This window comes from Crocodylus siamensis, chromosome 12 (assembly GCF_052110815.1).
Source record: "Crocodylus siamensis isolate JL-2025a chromosome 12, ASM5211081v1, whole genome shotgun sequence".
Classification (NCBI taxonomy): Eukaryota; Metazoa; Chordata; order Crocodylia; family Crocodylidae; genus Crocodylus; species Crocodylus siamensis.
In genome coordinates this window covers 1,034,093-1,061,863 of record NC_143406.1, presented here as the reverse complement: position 1 = coordinate 1,061,863, position 27,771 = coordinate 1,034,093, and the positions used below count along the sequence as shown (strand labels likewise).

At 50.9% G+C, this 27,771-nt stretch overlaps 1 protein-coding gene across 4 annotated transcripts in view; it reads right to left on the bottom strand.

Moving 5' to 3' along the window:
* Window positions 1–27,534, bottom strand: part of EPHB2 (EPH receptor B2) — a 120,401-nt gene extending 92,867 nt beyond the window's left edge. For 3 of the 4 annotated variants that reach the window (XM_090023356.1, XM_090023358.1, XM_090023360.1), the window contains exon 1: window positions 27,355–27,533. In XM_090023356.1, coding sequence (XP_089879482.1) covers window positions 27,355–27,415 — 61 coding nt within the window. In that variant the 5' untranslated portion in view covers window positions 27,416–27,533. Of the gene's footprint in view, window positions 1–27,354 lie in introns of all 4 variants that reach the window. The other variant, XM_090023357.1, reaches the window with a different exon arrangement.
* Between the last annotated feature and the right edge of the window lie 237 nt (window positions 27,535–27,771).

Sequence of the window (27,771 nt, the reverse complement as noted above, 5' to 3'; positions counted from 1 at the left end):
ATGCAGATGCGTGGCACAGGCAGCATGACACAGCCCTCCGTCCAAACAGACGAGTTCTTCATGGGAAACATGCGGCAGAAACGGCACTCTCCAGTCTGGCCACATCTCCCTGCAGGGGGGGGGGCAGCTAATGAGAAATCCATCTGTCGCACAGCCAGGGCAGCCTTCGCTGCAGATCTATTTATTCGCCTTGCAGTTGAAAGGACCCCCGTCCGCCTTCTGCACTTTCCTGGAGCCTCATTATAATATTTTCACCAGTGAGAGCTAAGAGGGTCTGGGTAAAACCGACCACAGCTTCTTGTCCTTTCACTGGGATGCTGAGCTTTGCTTTGCCTGGCCCAGGGCCAGCAGACCAAACTGAAATGCAATCCCCTCCTGGCCACCTCGTCAGCCCGGTAACAGCACGCGGCATTGTGAACAGGCAGTTACAGGATCTCTTAAGATACACCACTCAGGGATCCACTTAACCTCCAAGAGGGAGCCTGATGGAGCAGGGCAGAGAATGAGCAATGACTGGCCAGGGACGGGAACCACTCACCTCATTCTCCACCCTTCCACAAAGGGCCTGCTCAAAATGAGGAAAGCCACAGCCACGGGGTGCCAGTGCCATGCTGCACTGGCCGAGAGCCCTGGCAACAATCGGGGCTTGCTCTGGCCACTAGTGTCACTGCATGAGCAAAGCACGTCCCACGTGAATGCAGCTCTCTCTGCCCTGTCCCCTGGAAACCAATGAGGGGGATGTCGGCGCTGCCCCCATGTCGTGCCATGCCGCTGTACCCGCAGAAACAGGCGCAGCCAGGACCCGGCCTTGCCAGGGAGATGCATGTAAGGGCCACCCCCCAGGAAAGGGTTCAGAGAAAGAGGTACAGAAGGCAGCCATGATGCCCAGAGGGGCCCATCTTGTGCCCTGCTGATCTTGCTGAAGTCTAGGCCAGTACTGAGTAAACCCAATGCTGTGCAAGAGCAGATACACATAGTGTTAGTCCAAAGCCAAGTAGAAAGCAGGGTAGATTTGCACCTTATAAGCTAGCCATGAACAACCAAAGTGTGTGGTCGTGTGTGCTGGGGTCCTTTTATAACATCTGATGAAGTGAGCTTCAGCTTGTGAAAGCCTGTGCTCAATATAATGTAATGTATAAACACAAGCTTTCACGAGCTGAAGCTCACTTTATCAGATGCTATAAAAGGACCCAACACACACACACGCATGTGCTTTGGTTAGTTTATAAAGGTGCTAATTATTTATATAAGTTTGCACCATATATAGTTATACACACGCGACTCATTATAGGCTGTGCTGGATGACCTTGCTGGAAATCTTTGGCCAGAGAATGAACACTTTTCTAGAAGGTCTGTTCTACTTCAAACAGGAATTCATTCACGGAGATGCCATGGCCCGGCCTACGCAGGGAATGAGAGAAGACCGCTTCTCCTATTCCTGGCTCCTGTGGCCACAGAGAAAAGCCCAAATCCATCCTCTCTATAATCACCTTTCAGGTATTTGAAGACTGTTACCAAATGCCCCACGGTCTTCTCTCCAGACTAAATAACTTTAGCTCTTTTAGGTTTTCCTCGTAAGTCTTGCTTTCCCAGTAAGTCCTCGAATCATTTTGATTGCTCTCCAACGGACTCTTTCCAATCTGTTCACATCTGTCTTAAAGTGCAGGGCCCCAAACTGGACCCAGGACCCCAGGGGAGGCCTCCCCTGTGCTGGACTGAGTGGGAGAGTCACTTCCCTCGACTTGCAGGTGACACCTGTTGATACAACCCAGGATGCTCTTGGCTTTTTTGCAACAAGAGCATGCTGCTGGCTCAGTCTGCTGTAACCGTTTGTCTCCCCCCCTATATTTACTGCCAACTGCACCCCTTATCTGACCTTATTTGTGAAGAGTGAAATATTTAAAAAAGGCATTAAATACTTCAGCCTTCTCTGCAGCATCTGTAACCAGCTTGCCTTCTGCATTTTGTAAGGGACCTCTGGCTGCTCAGCTCATCCTCTTATGCTTGATATACTTGTAGAATCCCTCTTTTATTGCCTTTTATGTCCCTTGCCAGCTGCCTTTCAAATTAAGCCTTGGCCTTCCTACTTTTCTCCCTTGTGCAATGATCTTATATTCTTCCCTAGTGCTATGACCACGTTTCCGCCTTTTGTAGGGGTCCTTTTTTGAATTTCGACTCTCAGAAGAGACTGCCGTCTAGCCAGGCTGTTGCCCCTCCTCTTCTTCCACTGCATCGGGATGGCTTGCTCCTGTGCCCTTAAAAGGCACTCAAAAGTAGAGCCAGCTCTCCTGGGCTCCCTTTCCCCACCGACCTGCCTCCCACCCGTCCCCTGAGCTGGCTGGAGTCTGCTTTTCTGAAGTCCAAGGTTTTTATTCTTTCCTCCCCGGAGGACCTGGAACTCCATTTTTTCATGGCCGCTGCCACTGAAGTTACCAACCACCATCACGCTCTCAATGCACCCCCCTGGGTGTGAGCAGCCCACTCCGCCTCTGTGCTCACACTGCTATCACCTTGTCTGCTGGGAATTTCACAGCTAAGTTAGTGCACATCTGGCTTGGCAACCCAACTGACCCGGACTAACCAGCCCCCTGGACAGAGAAAGTCACTCTCCCCAGAGCCCTGGATTGCAGCCTCTGTGGGCCAGGCCGGGATGCTGGCACTTCCGTGGCCTCGGCTGTTCTTCTGAAGGTTTCTGCTGTGCACGTACGCTGCAGAGAGGCTGCAAAAGAGATGCTTCAGAGGCCGGAAAGGGCTGGTCTTTCTTTGCACGCCCAACAGCTCCCCCGTGCCTGATCCTGCAGCTCAGCCACAAACCGTACACGCAGCAGCCCTCGTTTCTGTGCCAACAAACGTGGCTGCTCTAGACACTGGATTATAGCAGCACAGCAGGATCCAGCCAAAGGGAAAGGTGGAGCCTCCAGCTGAGTGGGATGCTGGGAGCATTGATTTCAACACAAACACTGGAAGGACTGCAACAGCCTTAGGGGAGAGGAGGAAAATGAATGGCTAAGTCAATTGCTTATGGCATAATCCCCCAACACAGGCATATGCACAGACATACACACCTCTTTTCTTTTAGCACAAATGTTCTTGCTTGAGAGCAAATGGACAGCATGGATTTCCCCGTCGCCGCCCAGGGCTCATTGGACCAGCTCCCTTCTCACGGCAGCTCTAGAGCCAACAAAGGATCTGACGGGCCATTCGCCAAAGGCTACGGGAGCTGGGGAGGAGAGGGCTGGGGTTTGAGCTCCAGCTCTGTTTCTTCTCCACTGCAGCCCCTCCTTCTGTCATCTGAGCAAGCTTCTGGGGGTGAGCGATTACACACCCCGTAAGCCCCACCGCGAGCTCTCCAACCCACCTTCCTCTCTCTTGCTCTGCTCTCTTTGGACTAACCTGAAAAGGAAGCGATTGAGGTTGATCTCGGATCCTTTCAAGACGGCTGCCTCTGCCCGCAGCCCCTAGCCCGCCAGGACGCGCAGAGACCCAGCCAGAATGAGCCCTGGGCCCTGCTCTGCAACACCGTCAGCAGGGATGAGGGCACGGTGGTACAGCACCGGGATTTCAGTGCCAGGCCTGAAGTGGGCACTGCCTGTTCCAAACCGGGGCTCACAAGTTAAGCCCTGGCTCTGAAGAGAGGGGGTTTCAATCCAGTATGGTCATCACGCTGTCTAGTTCTCATGGGCTACCATGACTTGTGCAAGCCCCAGCAGCGCCTGGAAATCTCCACTGCAAACAGTACCCTCTGTGCCAGGAAATGCCTAGAGACAGAGAGACAGACAGCCCTTGCCCAAACCAAACACGATAGGCATGTGGCAGGAGAAGAGTCATCGCCCTGCTGTAAGAGATGGGCACTTTGCCCACCACGATCCAGCGACATACCCGCAGCCACCCAGGGCATCTACGGCAGAGCTGGAAGATGAACCAAGGTCCTCTGTCCCAGCACATCCCTCCTCCCTGCCTGGCTGGCTGTTCTTGCCCCAAGTATCTTCCCCACTGTTCATTCACAATGTGGGAAGGCCTCGTGATGCTGCATTTGGACTAAGAACACGGTAACCTGTCCTCAGCTTCTCTGTCGCAGGGTTGTTCCCCAAGACAGGCACCTCCCAACAAAGCCAGGCACCCACACGTCCGGCTAGCCTCATGCAGGGGAGTCCAGGTGCACATGGCTGCTCTCCACCCATGCCAGGGCACATGCATTTCCTTCCTCCCGCTTGATGGGGCTGGTTGGAAACAACCCCTCACTCCTCGGCAGCTCTGACTCCCAATGGAGAGATCCTAAATGGGCTTTTATCATCATTTTCTCTTTATTGGAAAACACAGATGGCAACCCCCCCAGCCTCCACGCCTCCCGCACGCACACGGAGCAATAACGTTTATAGGGAACAGATATTATTTGCAAATGCAGCCAAGGCCCTGATGGAAATTCACAGCCCCACGCAGCTGCAGCAGACGATGTGGCTCGTAAAGGCAAGGCCACACAGAGCTCTTGCACCTCAGGGTGGGGGGCGCAGGCAGCTGCAGGTGCAACAGCAGGAGACAAGCCAAGGGCCAAGCCCCGGGGCAGAGTCAATTGCTTGGCTTCCCTCCTTCTCTCAGAGGCAGTCCTACACTGGTGCAAGGCTGGATGGCACTGCAGCCAGGAGGAAGTCCACGAGCTCACAAAAAGGATCCCGACATGGTTTCTTCAATAGCAGGGGGACATTGTGGCTCTGGATACCCTGTGGTCCTGTAACCAAGGTGGGTACAGGTTGCTGGGCTCCTATGGGCAGCTGCTGCACCAGCTGAGCCCGGTGGTCTCCTGCATGGCAGCTGCAAGAGGCCTTTCCGATCCTGCCCCATCCCTTGCCCAGGGCAGATATGCAGGGGCAGCAATGCCAGCTCCTTCCCTGCTCCCAGCCAGGTCAGATCCATCTTCCCTCTCACTGCTCTCATTCGCAGGTGGGCACTTCATTTGTTCTCTGCTCTTCACAAAGCAGGGAACAGGCCTGCAGGACTGATTGCCTGGCAAGGCTTCATGGCTTTCTCCTAAAAATGCATCTCATCAGCACTGCTACAGACTGCGTTGGCTGGGGAGGGAAGGTGGCCACGAAAGATGAGCCAGGCTGGATCTCTGCCCCCCCACCCCCCGCCCGAACACGCACAGCAATCCCCTGTACTGAGATCAAGTCGATCCCAGGCAGCTGCACTGGACATGGATGCCTCATACCAGGAGTTACCAGTGGACAGGACCCAGGGGTCTTTCCCACGAGTCCCAATAAGTCTGGAGCAGCTGTGGGGAGTTGGAGAAGGGAACAGATCAGGACAGGCTGTGCTCCACCAGGACAAGCTAAGATAGAAGTGGTTGCACCGGAAGACAAGTAGGAGAGCAGACAGCTTCGCAGGTCTGGAGGACAAAGCGCGCTGGCTCTGCTTTTCAGTGAACGCAGGGAGTGCACGAGTCACAGGGGAGCAGGCTGGCCGTCTAGCAAAGGTGCTGTGTGGCCATGCCCCAACGGGCCGTGAACACCAGGCTTTCCCATGCCCCAGGGGCTGTGTGCGCACGGGAGCACTATCCTGGCAGAGCAGGGAAGTGCCCAGGCTGATGCAGCAAGGCATGGATCGAGCCAGAATTACAACCCAAGTATTCTGGCTCCCAGCTCTGCCCTTGCTGCCTGCCCCAGCCCAAGATGCACCCAACTCTTGCTTTGGTTTTCTGACCGCATCAGACATTTTCCCTGAGTCAAACCAGGTGCTGTCTCTATTCGGGGCTGTACAACTGGTGTTTCACAGGCTACTTTTGTTCCCTCACCCACAGGTGCTTCCTTCACTTCCTCTCTTCCAGCGCCCGTCTCCTGCCCGGGAGGCTGGGCAGGGGAGCACTGGGGCACGGGCACGGTGCAGCAGAGGCGAGTGCCCACCGCACCGCACCGCATGCGGGCCACGCAGCACGTGACCATTGAGCTGGACAGCCCCGTCTTCAGTTCAGTTCTGCACAAGGCAAAGACACCCGTCTACACAGGGGCTGTGAGCACGCACAGAGCAGAACCACCGGGTCCTTAAGCAACCAGAGTTTGGTACAATACAAGATTTGGTGTCGACAGGTCAATACTTAGAGCACCCCTGGGCCCTTCACACGCTGCACCCGTGTTCTAGCATAGGCAGCTGTTCTCAGTCCCTACGAAAGTCCCGCTGCTGGAAGTGTGGACCATGTGGCTGCGGGAGAGACAGATTTTCCTCATTTCACTGACATTTACATTTGGCTTTGTGCATCTTGCTGACAGCCAAATATCCCTGTTTTTCAGTATTTTTACTAACAGTCTGGAAATTCCTTGCCGGTTGGCACACTGCAACCGGGACCGACTCCGAGAAACTGCAAAGCCAGTACAGAGCGCGGGGTTTCACCCCGTGGCAATGTTCCCCGTACGCGCGCTTGCGGCTGGCCCGGCAGGCCACTGGCAGATCCGGACCACGTCTTAGGGCCACAGAAGTGATCTGCGCACGGCAGAGGTGCTATAAATACCTGAATTTGCAGTATACAGCTCACACAGCACTTGGCCACCCTGGGCCAGACGTAAGGGTAGGAAGGCACCTCTGTGGTTGATTTGGGGCCAGAATCTAGTTTACACTAGACATTACTCTATCTAGGCAATGTTTGCATTTTTTATGCGCTTACCGCTAGGCTCCATAGGCTTTGAGCTGTACATACTAATGGGCCACATGCATGTGCTATAGGTAAGGTTACATTGTATGTGCCAGCTGGAAGCAGGAGATGCTTCCAGCCAGCTGGAAATATCTGCTCCATTGGGAGTTCTGGGTGAACTCCACTTTCAAAACCTCATTTATGAAGGGCACCTTCATTCTAGCATACGCTCCTCTCTATTGATTTAGGTAACAGTTTTGGCACAGGTTGTCACCTGGAACACAGCTATGGACTTAACTACAAGCCCAAGGAGAAATTCCACTAGCTGACAGCAGCAGTAGGCTATTATTCACCAGGTGATGGCTGGAGCTGGAGGCACTTCACCAGGTCCAAGATCATGCAACTGCACTGTTCAAATGTGCATGTATGTGCAGTGCTGCCTGCAGACTTGGTGTGCAGTGATCGCCTCTTCTTCACCAAGAATAGAGGAAGGAGGTTTCCCCTAATTTTTCCATTTACCAAACTCTGCTCCCAGTCAAGTCCTCCCCCCCAAGTGAAATCTGGACCCAGCTTTGTGCCGCTGTATTACAGATCGGTGGCACCGGACTCTGCTGGAACCGTCCCCCAGACACCCTGGCTCTGGGCTGAGCATGATCCCAGAGTCCCCAAAAGGCTGGGTTCACCAAAGGCTTACTCCCCCCACACTTTTTGCCACACTTGTGCGACTCCCCTGATCATCCTGAAGTGAAGACGCACCTAGCAAAACAGTGGATTTTTGAGTCTGACAAATGTTTTCCTAGGAAACAGAAACAAAGCTAGACAGCAATCCTTTATTTCACTAAGGAGACAAGGCATGCAACCCTTTCCAGTCACGAAGAGCATTCATGTGGCTAACAACCACAACATCTTTCCTGCCCTCAGCTCAGATCAGCCAAGGTAGCAGCCGTTTGAAGGCTGCGTCCTGCTGAGCTGCTTCTGGGTTTCCCCGTTTCCTTCCACTCGGATCCACGTGAACCGCTGGCTGTCTACGATCCGGGGCCAGCTGGGAGGAGGGCTGGTCTCCCCGCATCTTTACTGCAGGAGTACCGATCAATGAGCATCCTCATGTCTGAGCATGCAAGTAACATCCTGCACCTACACAACGGCACAGCTGCCAGTGCATATCTGAGGTGCGGCTAATCATTCCCTAGATACTGGAAATAATTTATGGAGAAAAAGATCAAACGAGCTAAACTCGTGCTGTAGGTTGGAGCCATGAATGAGACAGATGCGATAGCAGTCCAGAAGTATCCAAAGGGTGTGAATACCAAGGAGGGAGATGTTCTGTAGCACCCAGAAAGAAAGAAAGAAATAATGGGTGGAAAATCAGAAGGGGAAATTTAGGCCTTAATAGCAGAGAAAGCTCCCCAACAGCAAGCTGTGCTGTGCCGTCATCCGCCAGGGGATGGTGTAGAGACCAAACTACAGGGGCTATGGGGAAAACACTAGACATCGTACCAGTCAGACCAACCCTGGATCAGCTGGGACGCTAGTCAGATGTCCTGACAACCCAAGCAATGGGCTAGTGATCTAAGCACTGCTTAGTCCTGGCACACTCATGTCCATCACAGTAATTCTTGGCTGTACCTAACCTTCCTATGCGAGGTCACAACCCAGCCCCACTACAACACACTTGCACCCTCACAACAAGTACCTCACACTCTCTGTCAAGTGCGGGGGAGCCAAGCGTCTAAGAGAGTTGGTAGACCAGCCAGGGGCACCGACTTGGAAGTGGAAAACGAGATGTGGCAAAGCTCAAACGTACGATCAGCCTCACGGTTCAGGGGGTGCTCATGAGTCAAGGTATCAGGGACAGCAAGAGAAGACATTCTGGACACAGATGCCGGAAGAGGGCCATAAACAAGGAGCTGGAAATACTCAGTACAATAATACTTGTAATGTAAAATCGCTGGAGGAAGGTGTGACATGATTGCACTGTTGAAGTCTCTAGGTACATCCAGCCTTTTTGGCAGGCATGCTACAAATCAGCCCTGCATCCTCCCCAAGTACCACTCCGATCCCCTTCCTCTGCTGCTTTGCTTTCTGCCCTGTGCCTTAGCCATTTGCTGCTGTGCTGCCTGTCCCCTCCCTGATCTGCTGTGGGCTGTACACAGAGGCTGCCCGTGTCACTTGTGGCATGCATGCTGCACGCTGGCACCCCTCCTCTGCAAGATGGACAGAGCAGGGAACAGCAGAGGGACACCACTGTGGCAGAGCTGCCATGACCTGCTGTCCGGCAACTGGCAGCTCATAACTGGGGTACACACGGACCAGTGTATTAATGGAAAAACCAAGCTGGGCTGTTAGTCAGAGTCTGTTACAGGCCACAAGTCATGCTAAAGAACAGGAGATGCCTTCTCCCTCCAGCATACCGAAAGAAGTGCCTTATCATGGGACCGTCCATCCAAGGGACACAGGCTGAAGACCTCTTGCAAGACCTCAGGAGTTTCCAAGATACGAACAATAATTTGGTAATGCAAGAAATATTACAGCCAATGTGTGTAATATTAGGTAACAGAAAATAGCACGCAACTCCACTATAAACATCAAGCTGACAATAAAGTTGAATTGATCAATGAACTAAAAATTAGTGGTTGCCTAGGTGCTGGTAATCACGTTGTAATTATGCTTATTATGTGAAAGCAGATTATAGGCCCAACCAGTAATATGCATACTTGGCGCTCGGAAAGGGTCAATTTTCAAAAGCTGAAAATGACTATGAGCAAATTGATTGGGAGGAAAAAAAATTAAACAAAAACAATGGGAACAATTATTGGAGCTTGTTGAAGAGCGCTTTGCCAAAAAATCCACAATTCTGCAATCACGAAAGAAGGCTTCTTTAGTTAAAATATTGTCCTAGTTTAGGAAAATAAATCCACAATAAATAAATAAATACACACAACAAATGGAGAAAAAAGAGGAAGCTTGAATGCAGGAAATTAGCAGCTATAAAATGCAGACAATTGATGAGCAAAGCTCAACCCATCAATGAGCCAGTAGATTTAAGGACCAGAAAGAATCTGAAATGCATCAAGAAAATGCAAAAGGACTTCTTAAAGATGTTACAAGACCACTGTTTGATCCGAGCACCCAAACTTTAAATAAATCAAGCAACACAGACAAATGCATTCAGTAAGTCTTTCTGGTGTGTACTTTGAATACTTTCTTCAGCTTCATTCTGTCTCCAGCAATGTTTAAATATTTTTTATTCCAACATCGACTGCAAGTGAAGTACCTTAGCATGCTGGGATGATAAATACACTACTGTTGTGTGATGCACAGATATCATACTAATAAGCACCAGGTAAGTACCAGAAATGATAAATAGATAAAAAAAATTGCAGGACCAGAATTTGACCTCTCAAGGAGCTGTTCCTAATCCAATGCAACTCACTGTCCATATCAATTAGATAGAAGAACAAACAAAAACATCACTTCAAATTTGCAAGTACTACAAAACACTGGCAGAGTGGGAAATAATGAAGAAAGGTCAGTTGTACAGAGGGAGCTGGACTGCTCAACACTTCAGCTCAGACGAACAGCATTTCTTTCAATATAGTCCAATAGTGAACAGTGAAGATCGCTCTGGGATACTCTAGGTGAGGGGCGATGGGATCCCTCTATGCTTCTGGAGACTACTGCGTCATTTATTCCACGTCCATCATCTCAACCTAACGTCAATGTTAACCGTGTGTTTGAGGAATAGCAGATTAAAATGCATCTGGTAGAACCACAGCAACCGAGCCTCTCGCCCATGTCTCACTGAGGGAGGCTACGGGTGCAATTCTACTTCCCTTTCTGCGTAGCAATGGCCGGTTTTAGCACCAGAAGTACTGCATGTATGCAGGGTTTGAACTTGCAGCTTTCTGACACCCCAGCATAGCACATGAACCAACGCACCGCCCAAGAACGGCTCTGGAAGCTCGGCCACTGCTCACTGCATGAACAAGGATGGAGAGAGGTGCAGTGGGGAAGTTGCAACCCCACGAGGAGCCAGGCACTAAGCTAGAACCGCACTTCCAAACCCAACCAAAGATCAAACTGTGAAGGTAATTTGTTGCCCAGTATCCATTAGGCACCATCTACACTGGTGTTTTAACAGCTGAAGTCCAAGGGGGAAAAAAAAGGCTGCTGCAGTCTGCAGAAACATCCAAGGGCATTTCTGGGTGTATTCAACAATGTGGCTGGCGGTCTGCTGTGCGCGTTACGATTCCTCATCTTCCCCCAGACCACCCCAGCCATCGCTGGCCTGGCGAGGCACTGCTGCCTGCTGGAAAACCATCCCCATTCGACTCCTATTGCTGGATGACACGAATATATGGATCCGCATTATTCCTTAGAAGGGAAACGAAGCTCGGAAATGGACGGTCCTTTCATTAAGATTAACGTCACTCTTGCAGAAGTGTTTTAGGTATTTGCATGCAGTGATGCTCCATCCAGGGCAGGGACTGTGGCCTGTTTCCAGACTGTGTTTTTGTTTGTAAAGGAAGAAGCTCATCCTCCAGATCTCTGGGAGAGGCTTTCCTGACAAATGGGGGTATACAGGCAGAGGAATGCCTGCTATAGGTGCCACGCACTTCAGGTAGCAAAACAAGAGAGACCAAAGGCACGCTGAGGAAAATAGAAAGAGGAGCCATTTCCACCCAGGACAGCGTGTTTGGATCCCAGCTCCGCTCATGCTTGGAGAGGAAGAAATTCAAAAGAAAGGAGGGAGACCGCAGCTTTTCACCCACGCCCAGCCCTGCATATAAAGCAGCATTCAGCACACTCTCTGCCTGCGAGAAGAATCTAGCTCTGGCACTCGATGCTTTCCAGAAAGGTATTTCAAGCTGGAAAAGGATCAGAAGAATTCCCAACCGCTCCGACCCGAGTAAGTCTTTGGCTAAGGAAACAGGCCAGCGAGCAGAGGCCGTGCTTCGACAGTCCCCCTTCTAGCTGGGGAGAGACCCCAAGCTCGAGGAGGGAGACGAGAGATCTCCCCCACGGTGCTGCTGTAGGATTAAGGGTCACGGTGTCACTGCCAAGGAAAGAACCAGAGATGGATCCGTCCCCTCTAGAGGCAGAGAAAGGGCTGAAAGCAGTCACCTGCATGTGTCTGCATGCTGTTTCACAGTTTCCCAGCTAGGTGACAAGGCACCAAATTTTCTGTGTCCAATGGATCCCTGCTTCATTTTCCATCATCCTCCAGACCCTTCTCTGCACCAGCTGCCCCAGTAAGCGAGAGCCATCCCATCCCACTCAGTGCTCAAGATGACGCATCTGTTTCAGTGACTATATCATGATATTCAACAAATCACCCGGTGTTTCCCAACACCCAGCATATGCCCAAGGACAAGTAGGGAGTAAAGCAGAGTCACAATGGTGAAGTCATGACTTGTGGTTGTATTTTCAGTTTGGCAACAGGCTCCCAATATCATTTGGGAAAGTCAGCCTCTTGGAGGAGGGAACTAGAACACCATTAGGAAAAAATAATCAGGAGTACTAGATTAGTGCAGCCCAAGTCTGACACACATGTTTGACATGCTTGTATTACACCACCAGTGAGAACAGATGTGTCACAGTTGCACTGCACAAGGTAACTCTATTGTGGACCTCAGGATGACGGATAAAGATGAACTAATCCCTCGGGTAAGAGCTGGTGGTTGCTTAGGGACCAGCAATCGTGAACACACAGAGCCCTGGCAGAGGGAATACTCCGAACCAGTAAGATAGATATACGGAGTGCCTGAAAAAGACTCATTTCCCAAACTGAGAAAATTGTTAGTAAAAGCAATTTAGACAAAGGAACGTTAACAAAAAATGAGAGTTCTTTAAGTAGAGAGTTTATTAAAAGGCTCAAAAAGCCACTATTCCACAAATCAAGAAAAAGGATAACCTTGGCTAGTTTAGCAATGAAGTGAAGGCAGCAATTAGGAGGCAAAACACATGCATATACAAAACAGATTAAAGAAGGGTAAAAAGAAAACAATCAATATAAATTAGAAGTTATGAAATGAAGAAAGAGACTGTCACGAACATTGGGGAACATTTCGTGGCTGGCAGGGCTAAAGACACTTAGGATAAGTTGTTTCAAGGACAATAGGCACAAAAGCAAAAAAAGTAGCAATGGCAAAGGCTCACTACTAGATGAAGGTGGTAAACCTGCTCAGAATAATGTAGAAGAGAGAAACGGGTTCAGTAAGACATTCTTGTCCTGTGCTTAGAAAGCAGCAAAATGATGCGTTTGTGTTGCAAGAGGAAGATGATGTACTTTCCACTTCATTAGTAATCGAAGAGGATCATAGACCACATCTACTATGGCACACAAAGGTCTAGATTACTTAATACTGAGTGCAAAAAGAGTTGATTGAGGAGATCTCTGGCACATGGATATTAAACATTAATATATATGTGGAATACTAGGGAAATCCCCAAAACCTGAAAGTGTGACAACATTGTGTCAATATTCAAGAAGGCAAGTAGCATGATCCAAGAAACAAGCTAGTTAGCTGCAAAAATCAAATGAGGGGAAAAAAAAAATAGAAAAAAGGTGGGAATGGACTAACACAATAAAGATTTAAAGTAATATATCAAGGACTCTGGGGTCTACAGCTACCCACACGCCCGATGCAGCAGATCTGCTAACTGGATCTGGTCCACGGTTTAGATGTTTGACACCCCTCGTCCACATTTCCACCAGGATTTGAGCGTGCAGCACGGAACATAGCCAGGCTGGGTAACAAAAGCAATGGGGAAGCAGTGCACAGGCTTCAGCATGGACTGTAGAAACCCACCCGGGACTTTGCGTACATACTTATTCGGGTGAATCCTGTGCTGCTGCATCTTCCACGCATTGTCATATGAGCCAGCTAGATCACACCTCGCTGGCTACATGCAACGATGCTGCAGTCACACCTTCCGACTACAGTACAGTGCAGCCAGCTTCATGCAATATCAACAGAGCAGATATGCAAGGCATGAAGAATTGGCAGGGTGTTTATGGGGGAGGGGGTCCCACTGTGATCACTGCTAGGGCCAAAGCTATTCAATACCTTCATCAGTGATCTGGAAATAAATATGAAATTGCCATGGATAAAATTTGCAAAGTTACTATGAAGGAGTAAATAAGAATAAAAAGAGTGGTCATACAGAGCAACCTGGATTGCTTGGTCAGCTGGGAAAGAGTGGATTTTTTAAAACAAGCAAATCACAGCCCCTAGCACATGATGAAGTATTCTGTCACCTATGAAAGTTCATGCCTCCACGAATCAGTTCCTCGAAAGGGCTACTACGCTGCACTGCCTTCTGCCCGCCTTCAGCCTAACACAGCTAACTAGCTCTCTCTGGACTGGGAGGCTATATCTTTGGAATGCAATAATTGTGGAAAAAAGATGTCGGGGCTAGAATGGGCACAGAACTCGATACATGCTCCACGTGCAGTCCTGTGGCAAGATCAGCTAAACACATTTTTGTATACACAGTCATGGAAAGAGAGACGTGGGGCTGGAAGGGACCTCCAGAAGTCATCGGGTCCAACCCCCTGCTCGAGGCAGGATCGTCCCTACCCAGATGTCCCACACAGCCTGTGCCTAGAACTACACAAATCAACCCTGTCATGCAGTGACAAGGCATATTGCCCAAGAGCACCCTAACCTGCCACAGGTAAAGCAGCAGGACAATGACAGCTGATGTCCTGCTGCTGCAGGGGTCGATCCCCAGCCAATGCAGCAGACACCCAATGCTTTTATGGAGAGCAAAAATCCCAGAGATCTATAGGAACAAGAGAAAAATTTCCTTCCTGGCCCCACGGAACAATCCGCAAAACCGCAAAGTTTGGGATAACCAGACACCCTCCGCTCCACGCTGCAGACACAACCTGGGGACTACAGACACATATTCACCGTATGAAACGACCTTCATGAGAATAAACCTGGCACCATGAGGCTCTTTCATCTGCTTAGCAGTTGCTTGTGTCATGTCTTTGCCTTCTCACATATTAACACATGCACCTGGTTTCTGGGAAGGCAGATGGAGAGAGACTTTTCCAAAGTTATGGTACAAGGAGCTGGGACGGAGCCTAATCTTCAGCGCACTCAGCCTCCTCTTCCTGCCCAGGCAAAAGCTATGTACCCTTAACCCTCTCACAGCCACTGTCTGGACGGCTACAGCTCTTGGGTACTCGCCCAAAAGCCACGACCAACCCCTCGGTGGCTGAGAAAGGATTAAACCTGTAGCTGCAGCTGAAGACAACTCCCTCCCACTCCCTCCTTGTGTGTGCAGGGAGGGAAGAGGGGAGGAAAAGCAGCAGCAGCTATTTTGCAGCATCACCATGCTTCTATAGCTTCCCTGTTTAAGACACCCCAATTTCAGAGGGGTAATTTTTTTGGGGGGGGGGGAGGGGGGAGGGCATATGGCATGCAAGTAAATACAGTAGGACTGGGTCCATCTTAACATTGCAGTTCGGTGAAGCACAGTTTGGTTTTAAAGTGAGAGTTATTACAAATAAACTCAAGCACAAAACGTGCAAGTCTTGCCAGTGGTGGATGGATTCTCTGTGCCCAGATGTCTTGGCATCAAGACTGACTGCTGCTTTCCAGAAAACAGGCTTTAAGCAAAACACAGTCCATGGGGCTTTGCTAGGTGAAGCGTAATGACTGGTGATGGACAGGAGCATAGGCTAGGTCACCCTACGTAACTTTTATGACCTCAAACTTTAACAAGCTGAATCTACAGAGGTGTTAAAATCGTCAGGGTTTTTCTGAAAAAACTACGGACACAAAGTGACAAGGGATTAATGAAGGTAGTTGTCCACATCCCCAGCAACCTCTAGGAAGGAAGAAAAGTCAGTTTGCAGGGCATAAAACCATCTCGTCCAAGATACTTCTTCCTTGGCCTCCATCTCATCAGTAACTTCCTCATTATGTCTCTCCAGGTGGCACCAAGCAGCTGGTTAGCTGAAACATGGAAGAAAGCATCACAGAAAGTCCACAGGCACGAATAAGGATTGGAGGGAGTGACTCGGGGAGAGAAGAGACCCAGGTTGGTGGAGCTTTTGTTAGGTGTGGGCAGCATGGCAGAGTGCTCTCTGACTATCCTAATGCAAATATTTACTGACGACGGGCAAGATGAAGGCAAAATAGCTGGAAGAGACATAACAGAGCAAAGCTAATACCAAAAAAAAAATTCTGTGAATATTCTTCCTTAGAAAAGCACAAGTGTCCTGCAGTCAAGACACTCAGGAGCGCGGGGTTCAATTCTATGCTCTCTCACTGCCACATAGATGCCCACTAGGTAGAAGAATTGCAAAAATCTACAACTCTTGGTTCAGAAAGAATCTGGCCCTTAGTGTCAGTTTTTGTAAGGCAGTTTGGTGTCTAGTGGGAGTTAGCAAAGCACCCATTAGAAATTCGTTAGAACATCGTGTGATCTATGTGCCCGATCAAAACCAGAGTGAATATCAAATATTCCCAGCAATCTCCAAACACAAGTACCTGAGGGGAGAACATAAGAGCCTGTGATATACTGGAAGTCAGACTAGAGGATCTAACGCATCCTTCTGGGCTTAAGTTCCATTAATCTTCTCATTAACGAGTTACAATCCAAGAATCATTTTCTGAAGTTATGCACTGAAAAATTCTGAATAGTGAATAAGGCTGAGATTCTTATTGTCACCTAAAGGAGCAGGGCACCCAGTTCCTATTTATTTGAGTTTGGAATGAGACACCCAAAATCCTCTTTATACTTCAAAACTCTCCACCTAAGAAAAAAAAACAAAACAAGAAAAATCAATGTATTTACAATCAGTCTGCAAAGAAGAAAAGCAGCAAACTTTTACAGATAAATGGTTTGTCACACGTTATCCGGCTGGATATACATGAGAACTGTGTCATGGTGTAACATTGCCACAGAAGAGCCGATGCAGATTCCTGGTTAGGAACAGAGGAGGAAAATGTAGGTTACAGTGAAAGAAATCTGTTCTGTAAATTAAATCAGACCAGAACCTGGAGCCATCTCTCCAGGGAAGTGATAGAAGACGGGCAGTTCTTGAGATAAGTTTAAACCATGCTGGAGAAGGCACTACTAGATATGCTGTCCGCTGCAGGAAAGGCCCTCAGCAGGACCTTTGAAAGCAGAATGGCTGGGGTCCAATGCAAGTTTTCTAGCTGAAAACAGGGATGCTCCTCATGCCCTGGGACCTTCAAATGGCCCCATAAGAAGCCATTGGGGACCAGTCCCCAGGGCCATGCTTCTTGCAGCCCCCCTTTCAATCATCTTACCTGAATTTGAGGAGCCCGAAATGAGGAAGCCACTCCTCAATCTCAAGTCCTTTTAAAAGGCACTACAAGGAGTGCAATATCAGGGACCGATTCCCTGGCACCATATTCCATGCCAGAGAGAAACAGGTCTGGGCGTGCAAAAAGTGGAACATCTTTGGGGCTTCTTTGCCATTTTATCACTTATTCAGCACATTATAAATTTATCATGTGATTAGCGTGTGAATCACACAATAACCGTGACATCTGCCCGGGGCCTGGTGACTGTCCCATCGACCTCTAGGTCGGTTTGTGATAAATTTCAGAAGCGTTCAATAAAAGGTGTGACAGTGCTGTGTTTGTCCGGACAGGGAGAGGAGGTTTGCCCTGCGACCTCTAGGGCCGTACCTGCTCCGAGGTCAAACAGAGTGTGTCAGTGCCCTTGCACAAGCACCTCTCAAGCAGTAAAATGCACATTTTAAAATTCCTTAGAACTGGAGGGGAGCAGCTGCTGTTGCCATTATCTCTGGCTTTTGTCATTGCAGGCTCTCTTACTCCCTGGCCTCCCCAGTCGGATCTAATGACATTCAACTACGTCTCCTTCAAGCCAGCCCACAGTTGGCTTCCTTCTGCTAATCCACGTAAAAATGTAGGTTCCTTTTAAAGTGAAGGATCCCCTTCCCCCTAAAGGCCTAGTCAAAGCAAACACCAAACCCATTAAGAGCAAAGGACCTCACAGCCAACAGAGGAATTCTGGGGCTTGATGGACTGTTTATAGAATTTTTTATAGAGAGGATGGGTAACATAATCCCAACTACAACATTTTCATGCTGCTCTAGAAGGGTTCAGCTGTGATCAAGTTGTTGGCAAAATCCCATGACACATAAAGGCCGCGTCCCCTCCAAAGACCCCTGAGAATACCAGTGGCGTAACGACTCCACCAATTAAGGACCACCGGGATCAGCCATATCAGTGACACGCCCGCATTGACATCACAACCTGTGGCAGGCAGTGCCAAGCATCCCCAGTTGAGAGGACAGTTAAAGGATGTGCGAGAGAGAGACATGGGGAGGCAGGCAGCCTCCTGGTAATAACGTTATATACATTTAGCCAAAGCCAGGGTGGATTTGCACTTTACAGACTAACTAAATCCAAGATGGGTTTTGGTATAGGTGTAGGGTATAAAGGCATTAGGTATACACACATGTATGTACGTGCCTGCACAGCCATATACATATGCACCCCCCACCCCCTGGATGTCGTAAGTCCACAAGGTGCAGATCTACCCTTCTACCCCACTTCAGACTCACGTGGCTAAGGACCTCTCTCTGCATGTACACCAAGTGCTTTTCACCTTGAAAGACTCCAAAATGCTTTTGTATTTCAAAGAACTAAGATGCAAACTACATGGGGATCACAGACTGCCTCTGTGGCCAGCCACCACAGCTGGCACTGGCTGTTGCCATCATGGCAAAGACCAACTCCCTTGATCTGTACGGGGAGGAGAAGGAGGAGGAGGAGGAAGTGGAGGAGCTGCTGATGCAGCTACACAAGCCGGAGGTAGAACTAGCCCAGCTCTGCATGGCCAAGGTGAATAGATAACTGCCTCAAAACTTACAATCAGGGTTGTCCACAAATCCATTGCCAGAGCTGACTTATCAAAAGCAGCAGTCAAGGAAGTTTTACAAAGGCACAATGCACAAGCCCCTAGGACCCAGACCCTTATGAGAGGTGTCACCAATTAAATAAGCCTGGATCAAATCCAAAGACCAAAAAACAGCAGCAAGTAGAGCACCCAATATACTAAATGTTTCTTAATGATATTGGCTATTTGCTAAAACCCCAACTTGTTTGGAAGGAAGAAACAAATTAAACAGCCAAGAAGGGCAAGAAGCTCTAAGGACTGAAGACAAAATGCAATTGTCATAGATGTTTATTAAACAAGCAAACACCACTGTTCTTACCCAAAATATTTTATTGGCACAAAGGCCTCAAGTCTTGCATCTCTTTCAATGACCACCACCTCCAGAAACATGGTTCCTCATGCAGTTCTTCTGAAGGCATGGAAGAGAGCTGCTCTGAAAACAGAACTTCCATCCCACGGGAAATTCTGGTATCTAAACATTTGCTTTTCTCCTGAATCTGGACACAGTCAAAATATCTAAGTTTTTACATAAAAAATTTCCGAAAGAAAAATTAAAAAACAAACAAACAAACAAACAAACAACAAACCTCAGAGGGCGCATCTACACGAGACGCTAACGATGCAATAGAGCAATTCTACTGCACGTTACCATGGCTGGCAAAACCCGTGCCAATGTATTAATCTACTGCACATTAGCACTGCATAAAAACTATTCATCTGTGCTAATATGCAGTAGCACCAATTATAGTGCATTAAGTTAGTACCTACAATTACGGTGCATTAATGAACATGTAGCCATGCCCAGGGACACCAAAAGGAGTCATTTGGGGTCTTTTTGATAGTAAATGGAGTTGGTTTGAGCTGCCATAGTACTTTGAGAGGCAATGGCTTATTTCCATATAGGCTGAGCTAGTCTGTGATCTCTCACTGGACCTCCCACCATACACTAGATCAATTCAGCCAAAGATGAAAGCATGATGCATCAGGGAAAATGAAGCCTGACTCATACAGGATAATACACCCCAAACTACAGCTCCCAGGGGGCACCAAGATAGCTCAGGCAGGCACAGATTAAAGTCAAACTGAGGCAAAACAAAGTGCTTCCCCTTGAGATGACCTGTTCCCATACAAAAGTATTTCTGGATTGAAAAAGTGACACTTGCCAGCAGAAGATCTGCGTTTTGTGGAAAAGACATGCCCCTTGGGGGGAACATTTAATCAGAAGAGCCCTGGCCACATCAAGCATTGAGTCAGCGTTGGCCACGACAGGGGGCCATCACCAAGTCTTCACCACCGCCGTCTTTGGCAGTGGAGGATTCTGCAACTTTCCTCGGAGAAGCACTACCTAGCCTGGCCCTGCTTAGCCTGCAGGCAGGAGACTGAGGCCTGTCAAATGCTCTTCATTTGTTTGCTTCCTAAAGGCTACACGTTGCACAGCTGGAAGCTCTCTGGCCGCTGGATCCATCCTGCCACCGGGACAACCGGGGGTCTAATTGCCAACTATGCAGCAGTCAGATCCAGTGTCTCAGCACCGCATGAGCCAGCCTGGCCTGTGATCAGACACAGATCACAAGTGGCCTCCTCCAGCCAGGAGAAGCTTCCTAAGCCAAGGTCAGCTGCCTGCGGTCCCAGTGACCCCGATGAGGAACGCAGCATAGGAAGCGAGAGGCAGAGAACCAGCATCACAAAACAGCCCCTTCCTCCCGTCTTCCTTCGCATCCACAGCTGTGTGAGGGGCACCTGCGAGCTCAGCTGCAGAAGGGGTTTCTCCACAAACACACACACAGAAGGACACAGCATTTTGTGTGCAATGGGATTTTGCCAAGTGTTTTCGTGGAGCCGAGTCTGGGCCGTGCACAATCCAGCAATGAGTTCAGGGGTGTCCTAGTCATGGATCCTATTAACCTTCAGACAGTTTATTCCATCCCCTCCACTCCAATTTAGATGCAAGACTCCAGAAACTTTCAAGGGAGGTGCTCCATACGTGTACAGGAGCCTGGTTTACTGTATGTGAAAATATTGGTAAGATTTTTATCGAAACAGTCCAACGCAACCCTCTGGGGGGATACGAGCGATGACAGTGGACCATCTGTCATCAAGTCCACACCGCTACGTCACTGCTGTACGCTCCTAACACACAGCTCAGACAAGAGCCCGCAGGCTGGTGCTGTCAAAGGGAACGCTGCGGTGTGGAGGGTGGGATGCCGAGTGACAGGCTAAAAGATTAGGGTAACACAGATGCATGGGCAGAGTAACAGAGCACAGGCAGGATGGATGGGCGAGACGGTTAACATGTCTGCAGACATTTTCTCCCTGCACTTGTGGGCAGCTGCATGTTCTTTCTTAAATGAGAAATACCAGCAACCACACAACAGCAAGCATCACGTCAGCCCTGGAGAGAGAGAAAACCCAAGTAGGGAGGGAGGAGCAGGCCACAGCACAGCAGTTGACAGGTTGGGCTGCCCGTTCATCTGCCTCTGGAGGAGAGCTGAGGCCCACTCACAGGAGAAAGCCAACGGGAGAACACGGGAAGGGAGCTGCTGGCTGGGGCTCTCACATGTGCTCTTTCATTCTACCTTTCAAATGTTTCCTTTAAGAAACACGGGGGAAGTCATTCCCCAGAGCAGTTCTGTGGACCATTGGGAAGTTAGGACAGAGCTAATTTGCAGAGCAACAGCCAAGGTGCTTAGGACCAGCGCTCTTAGTTTTCTCCAACACAGCTTTTTGCACACACCCTCCATTCTGGTGCTCTTGCAATGAAGGCAGCTGGCACTCAGGGCTCCTGCGACGCACCAGCACTCAGTCCAGCAGAACCAGCCTGGCCATCTCCAGAGCTGTGCAAGTGCCACAGAAGCAGACCCTGGAAACAGCCACGGATGACCCATGGGAGCAGCTGGCAGGAGATTCAGAGTTTCCACAGGGTCAGTGTCCAAAGCTGTCAGCCTCCAGACCATCAGGGGGACAGATATTCAGTTGCAAAGCAGAGAAGTTGATACCCCAGGACTTAGAGCAGCCCCTGTGGAGTTGCTGAGCTAGAAACGGGCGACAGTCCAGCCAGCTTACAGGCTTTATAGGTGCTGCAGGAGACACGAGGGCAGGTGCCACTGAAGGGCGATGCTCTAGGATGGCCTTGGATGTTGTCCTTCGGCAGAGATAGCAACAAGCACGGGCAGTACTGTACGCTGTGCTATGACCGTTTACACTGAATAATGTGCTTCTTTGGAGGGCAAGAAAGGGGGAGAAGAGCGAGCTTTGGGGACAGCTAAGGTCCTCACTGAGAGAGAGGCGTGTAGGCTTGAGAGGGATAAGAAGAGAAGGCAGAGGGGTCTTTTGGGTGTGATGGGTAAGGATGGGAAGGAATATGGGAAAAAGTTTTTGGGTTTTTTGTTTTTTTTTAAATATATCTCTAGTAGAGGTAGTGAATGGAGGATGGGAAGAGAAGTTGGGTTGAGCAGTGGGGGATGCTCTCTTAAGTGAGAGGCAGAGATAGGCAGTGGGTGGATCAGGGTAGATTGGTCTCGAATACTGGGGTGCTTCTTTCGTTGCACTCCCTTATTTTAATGTTTTATTCTATTTCAATAAGCTATTCCGTTGTTTCTTGTAAGTGATCCTTAGCCTTTGGTTGTGGGGAGGCAGCATATAAACCTAATAAATCAATACCCAAAGTAAAGTCTTGCTTAGTCTGGTGACAAACCACAAGAAGAATGGGAACTGGGAAGACTGGGGGGCTCTCATTCCCCAGCATCAGGCATCAGCTGTTGGCAGAGGCTGGACACGAAGGCTGGACCCCACCACTCTGATTCTGGTGCATGCATGTCCCTTTTGTTACCCTAAATAGCATCTGCTCTTTTTGCAACAGGATCACATTAGTAACCTACATTCAATTTACTCTCCAGCGTAAGCTCCAGATTAGCAGCGTCTTCTGCATGTGATAGGAGTGAAAAACTATTACACTGCCTTTCCCCTTGAGCTCAAGCCATCTCTCCAGTCAGACTGGGCTATCCGAGGTCCTCACCCACCCCGCTAGGACAGATCCGTGTTGCTCCTTTAATCACAGGATGCAGAGGCAGCCAGAACAAACCACCATGGGAGGTAGAGGGTCTACTCACCCACTGCCTTAGGCTCCAAAGCACAGGAGGCAGGTACCTGGCTGCTACCCAGTTGAAACGCTGCCAATCACAGAAGTGGGAACAGAACGACTGGTCTTGCCCCCAAATCCATGTGCTGTGTCTACTGTAAAATGCCACATGGGTGCAGTGAGAAGCCACGATGGCCAAGAGCAGAGTCAAACTGACAGACAAATACAATCTCCCTTCCAAAGTAGGTGACTGCTCCCAGTTTTGCACCATCTATGAACCCTATTAGCCACCTACCGAGTAGGACACCGAGAACACAGGAGATCCCAACACTACCCACTCAGCACCTCCCACCACCTGAAAGCTAACCAGGAGCAGAACAGAGATTTGCTCCTTTCATTACCGTTACCAACTCACGCATCCATCCTAATTCAGATCACTCCAGTTTCTAGCAGAGACATAGCTCAAGCCTGTATTCAAGGCTTCCCTAACTGCAAGAAGGGAGTGAGTGTCACCAGTCTCAGAGGCACTACCCCAGTTACCCCATTACAGAACACAAGATGAGCCAACCAGGCAGCTTGTGTCCCCTCTGCTCTCTTCCCAGTGCTCTGGGAGGCAGCATGCTCTCTCCATACCCAAAAAAAATCGTACCCGTGTTGTTCCTGTTTTAATTATCCAAGAGCATCTTGCCACTGTCAAGGGAAGAGTTTCTCCTTGGCCCAGCCCCAAGTACTGCCTCTTGCATGAGTGGAGGTATGCCAATTCAGGGAACAGAGTCTCTTAATGCTCAATAGATGCTGGAGCCAAGTTAAGTGCATGTAAAGAGCATCGCCAACAAAGAAGTCACTGCCCTTCCTGCCACTGCTCCAGGGAAGTACAGACAGCAAAGACCTTTGTGCCCATGGGCAAAGGCCCCTTCCTGGCTGAAAATGTCCCAGCTGCAAGCTTCACGTGGGGGGTGCTCAGGTGTGTCTCAAGGCTGCGCCACTCTGTATCCACTGCAGCATGTGCTCCCCTCCACATGTTGCAAAACAAGGCGGCAAACCTACTTTGTGGAGCCGTGGCCACAACAGAGGTTAGAGAGACAGAGCTAGGACATGCCCCCCCACCCCAAGATGATTGTAAACAAGAGGTGCAAGAGTCAAGTGTACAGGCTCTCTGAGGCTGACCGCACATGCCACAACCCTGCACACCAAAAGAGGGCTTCCATACGCAACCACAAGCATGCAACATGCCAGTACAGCTGGCAGCAGTGATAGAGGCTGCTGTGTGCCTCTGGGAGTTTGTGCACACACCTTGGTATCAGCTGCATGGTGTAAACCCAGAGTTTCTCCACTGGAGTTATTCAAAATCCACCCTGGGCTGGTAGGAAGAGAAGGCATTTCTCCATGCCTTGTTCCTGCAGGTTGCATCTATCCTCTCTCAGGTCAGTGAACAGGAACAAGCCAACAGAAGCAGCTGGGGTGGCTCTGCCTCCCTGTGGTCATCTACATGATAGGTCTTTAGCTGCCAAGCTGGGCATGCCGACAGCAGGACATGCACGTAAACACACCATATCCAATATACCCCCATGAGGTGCCCCATCAACAGGGCGCACAAACCCCCCATACCCAGCGCAGCCCTGAAGGGCACTGACAGCAAGACAAAGACTGCCCTTCCTTAAGCAGTCCGGCATCACCTGGGATTTTGGCTCGGGGTCTGACTCTGCTCTCAGACCCTTCCCTTCGGGGCTGGGAATTCTCGCCCTTCCCTCCCCAAACCGAGGAGGAGTTCCTGGAGAGCTTCAAATGCAGAGGGACTGAGTGGAGCTGTCAGAGTCAGAGGCCAAGCAAACCCATATGTTCCTCTTCTGTAAGCATCCGCCCAACAGCACGGCTGCATCCCAGAGCTCAACATGAGTCAGCTTTAAGCACTTTTAATTTGACGTGTACTTCCCAAGCACAAGGACCTGAGAGAGGTTTGAGGCATTTCCTTCATAATTAACACAAGGCTGAGATCAGAGGCATAGCAGGAGAGCTCTGTGCCCAGGACAGCCATGATGCACGGGGCAGCATCAGCTGCTGCCACGCTGCTGGTGGTGGCATTCACCCACTGCTGCAGCCATGGCTACGTTTGTGCCCCTTGCACAGACGGCAGCTGGGGTCGCTGCCCCGGTCACTCCTATTTATGCTACTGGCTGAGACTCTGGAAGCAGCGTGCTCGGCACAAGCTCATGTAGAGCCTGCTTTCCTCAGGGTCTCCCCACACCATGCACGCGCTCCTGCCAGCAGATGCCAGGAGTAACCACTGTAGTGCACGCTCACCTGCTTGCCTAGCCTTCTGAACGAGCCTCAACTGCATGTGTAATACCAGCCTCAGCTGACTATCCCCCTGCTGCCAGGCCTTCCTCCCAAGAGAGAGGCCTTCAGGTGCTTCCCTAGACCTGTTTCTTTATGAGACTTTTCCCTAAGGAAAACGCCCATTCATTACAACCAATGCTTCTGGCAGGAAAGGATTGCTTCCACACATTTCTCAAAGAGAAAAAGCATACCTTCATGACTGTCAGCATACTTTCCTGCTGTGTCCCTATCTACCTAGTGCAGGACCAGGAATGCAAAACTTCAGGGGCATCTTTGCATGGGCCCAGGGACTTCCCAGCCCTGTCAATGCAATGGAAGACGCAGCATGAGAGGGACGCCTGGGTGGAAAGCAGAGGCAGCGAGGCAGGCAGAGGTGAGGATGACAGCATCCTGGCTCCTCCATCCTGCCTCCTTGCCTCAGGAAAGTTGCTAGAGAGCAGCAATCCCTCCGAGATGTTACCTCACGGCCAAGCGCTTCTGAAGCAAGTGCGAAGCACGAGCCATGAGCAACGCTACCGATGCTGCTGTGTGCTTTCCAGGAAGGCAGGCTGGAGTATGCGGTCCAGCTCCTGGACGGTGGGGGAAAACCCGTACAGGAACTTTGATGCCCCAGGACAGGGTAGTGTAGCCTAGGAGAACATGAGCTCCAAAGCACTGCTAATAGGTGGATACATCACTGGCTGATTAACTAAAAGCAGAAAGTGATTACGGAGAGATCAAGATGAGGCTAGTGGAGGCTTTCACGCAGGGCTCTGCAGGGGCCTGTTCTGGGTTTGCACAGAACAGGACTGGAGAAGGTTGCAAACATTTTAGGAAGGAAGGGTTGGATCAGTGGCCTGCGTAGCCCAAGAGCCCGTCTCCCACCTGGGTGGGAGGCCGCGGGCTGCATACAGGCCACAAGTTGGGCAGCACTGCTTCAGACAGGGGGACATGCACTACGCACAGTGCGCGTCTCAAGTGCCTCCCTGCCATCGGTTTAAGGATAGCAGAGGGTACCTCTCCGATTGTTCTACTCAACACCTTCCCATGAACCCGTCTAGTCCCTGCTTGAACCTGGCTATACGGTCTGCCTCTACACCCTCCTGTGGCAACAAGTCCCACAGGTTAACCACGTGCCACGTGCTAGCAGGGCCCTTCTGTTGGTTTGCTCTACAGCCACCTCCCGCTCACATCCGAGGGTGCCCCTTGTTCTTGTTCAAAGCCCTTCCACAGGCCTCCGAGAAGGAGAAAAATATGCAGCGAGTGTCTTCCAAAAAAAGAGAAACTTCATTATTTCCTTTGCAAGGCAGAGAAGGAAAGTATTTCTCTGGCAGAGAAAGCCAAGGGAATTCTGACTGCAGAAAGATCAGATTAAACCTTGGTCTTTCGGGCTGTTTCCATCACCACCCCCAGTTCCAAGATGCACGGCAGCAGGACGGGCTCCGTTCAAAGCCAGTTTGCCCCACTGGGCCTTTGCTCTCCGAGGCGCTGGGATCACACCCCTTCTGCTTGGTGCACTGGCTCTGGGGACCAAGCCCCGGCACCCTGGTCCCACGCTAGGGACTCATCACACAAATCGCCTCCACGCACACAACGGAAACATCTACCAAACACGCCCGCCTTCACTGCTAGCCACTGTGCCACCTCCAGCCAGTACCAGGAGCGTACCTGCAGCTCCCCTTGCCTTTCCGAAAGATTTGAAACTCTTGCTCTCAGGGCCCCGACCTGTTGCAGCCGGAGATAGAGTCATAGGTGTTTGGGTCAGAAGGGATCGAGTCCAACGCCGTGGCATTTCTTAACCACAGTTTCTCAACTTCGCTTTCAAACTCATTGCTATTGACAGGTCTTGTGTTTATTCTTCTGTCCAGGTTTTCTTTTAACCAAGATTTAAATAAAATAAAATGCTTTGTCTTTCACAAATCGCCTTTCAGCTGCTAGCAAAGTGTCCCTAAACACCTTCTGCTTTTCCACCTCTCTCCCCATTTAGGGTGGCCTTTCCCCCATCCGTTTGTCGATAATTCCGCTCAGCTTCACGTAAGCCTGTACACAGAACTGCATGCCGTGGAAAGCGGATACAGAAATACACGTCTGCCTTCTTGTGCTCATTTAAAAATGGGTGCACCAAGACTGGGGCTCGCCCCGGCCGCGGGAGCAGAGCGAGGGCGAGCACCGGGCAGCGCGGTGCCCCGCGGCGGCTGCGAGACCCCCAAGCCGCGGGGGCCCGGCCCGGCCCGGCCCGCGCGGGGGGCTCTGCCCCCGGTTCGAGCGGTGGCCCCCCAGCGCAGCGGGGCCCAGCGGGAGGCCGGAGCGGCGCCGCGACCCCCGGCTCCACGCGCGCCCCTGCCCGCCTGCCCACGCCGCCCGCGACCCCCGGCCCGGGGGCAGGCCGCGGCGGCGGCGGGGCGCGGGCCCCGGCCGCACCTACCCTCGAGGCCGGCCAGCAGCGGCAGCAGCAGCGGCAGGCAGCACAGCCAGCGCAGCTCCATTGTGCGCGAGCCGGCCGGGCCGGGCACGCAGCGAGCCCGCAGCGGCGGGGCGGGGCGGGCCGAGCCGAGCCGGAGGAGGGGCGGCGGCGGCGGCGGCGGCCATCCGGCCCAGCCCCGCGCGGGGCGGGGGCGGCGGCGGCGGAGGGAGACACCCCCGAGGGCCGCGCGCGCCGCCGCCCCCCGCCCGGGAGAGGCCTCCTCAGGGCACGGCTCCCCCCCGGCCCGGCCCGGCCCGGCCCGAGCACCGCGCACCTCTCTCGCTGGGCTTCCGCGAGCCCCCATCCCGTCCTGAGCATCGCGCCGCGCCTCTCTCGCCGGCCGCCCGTCGCCCCCCACGTTACGGCAGAGGACCCCAC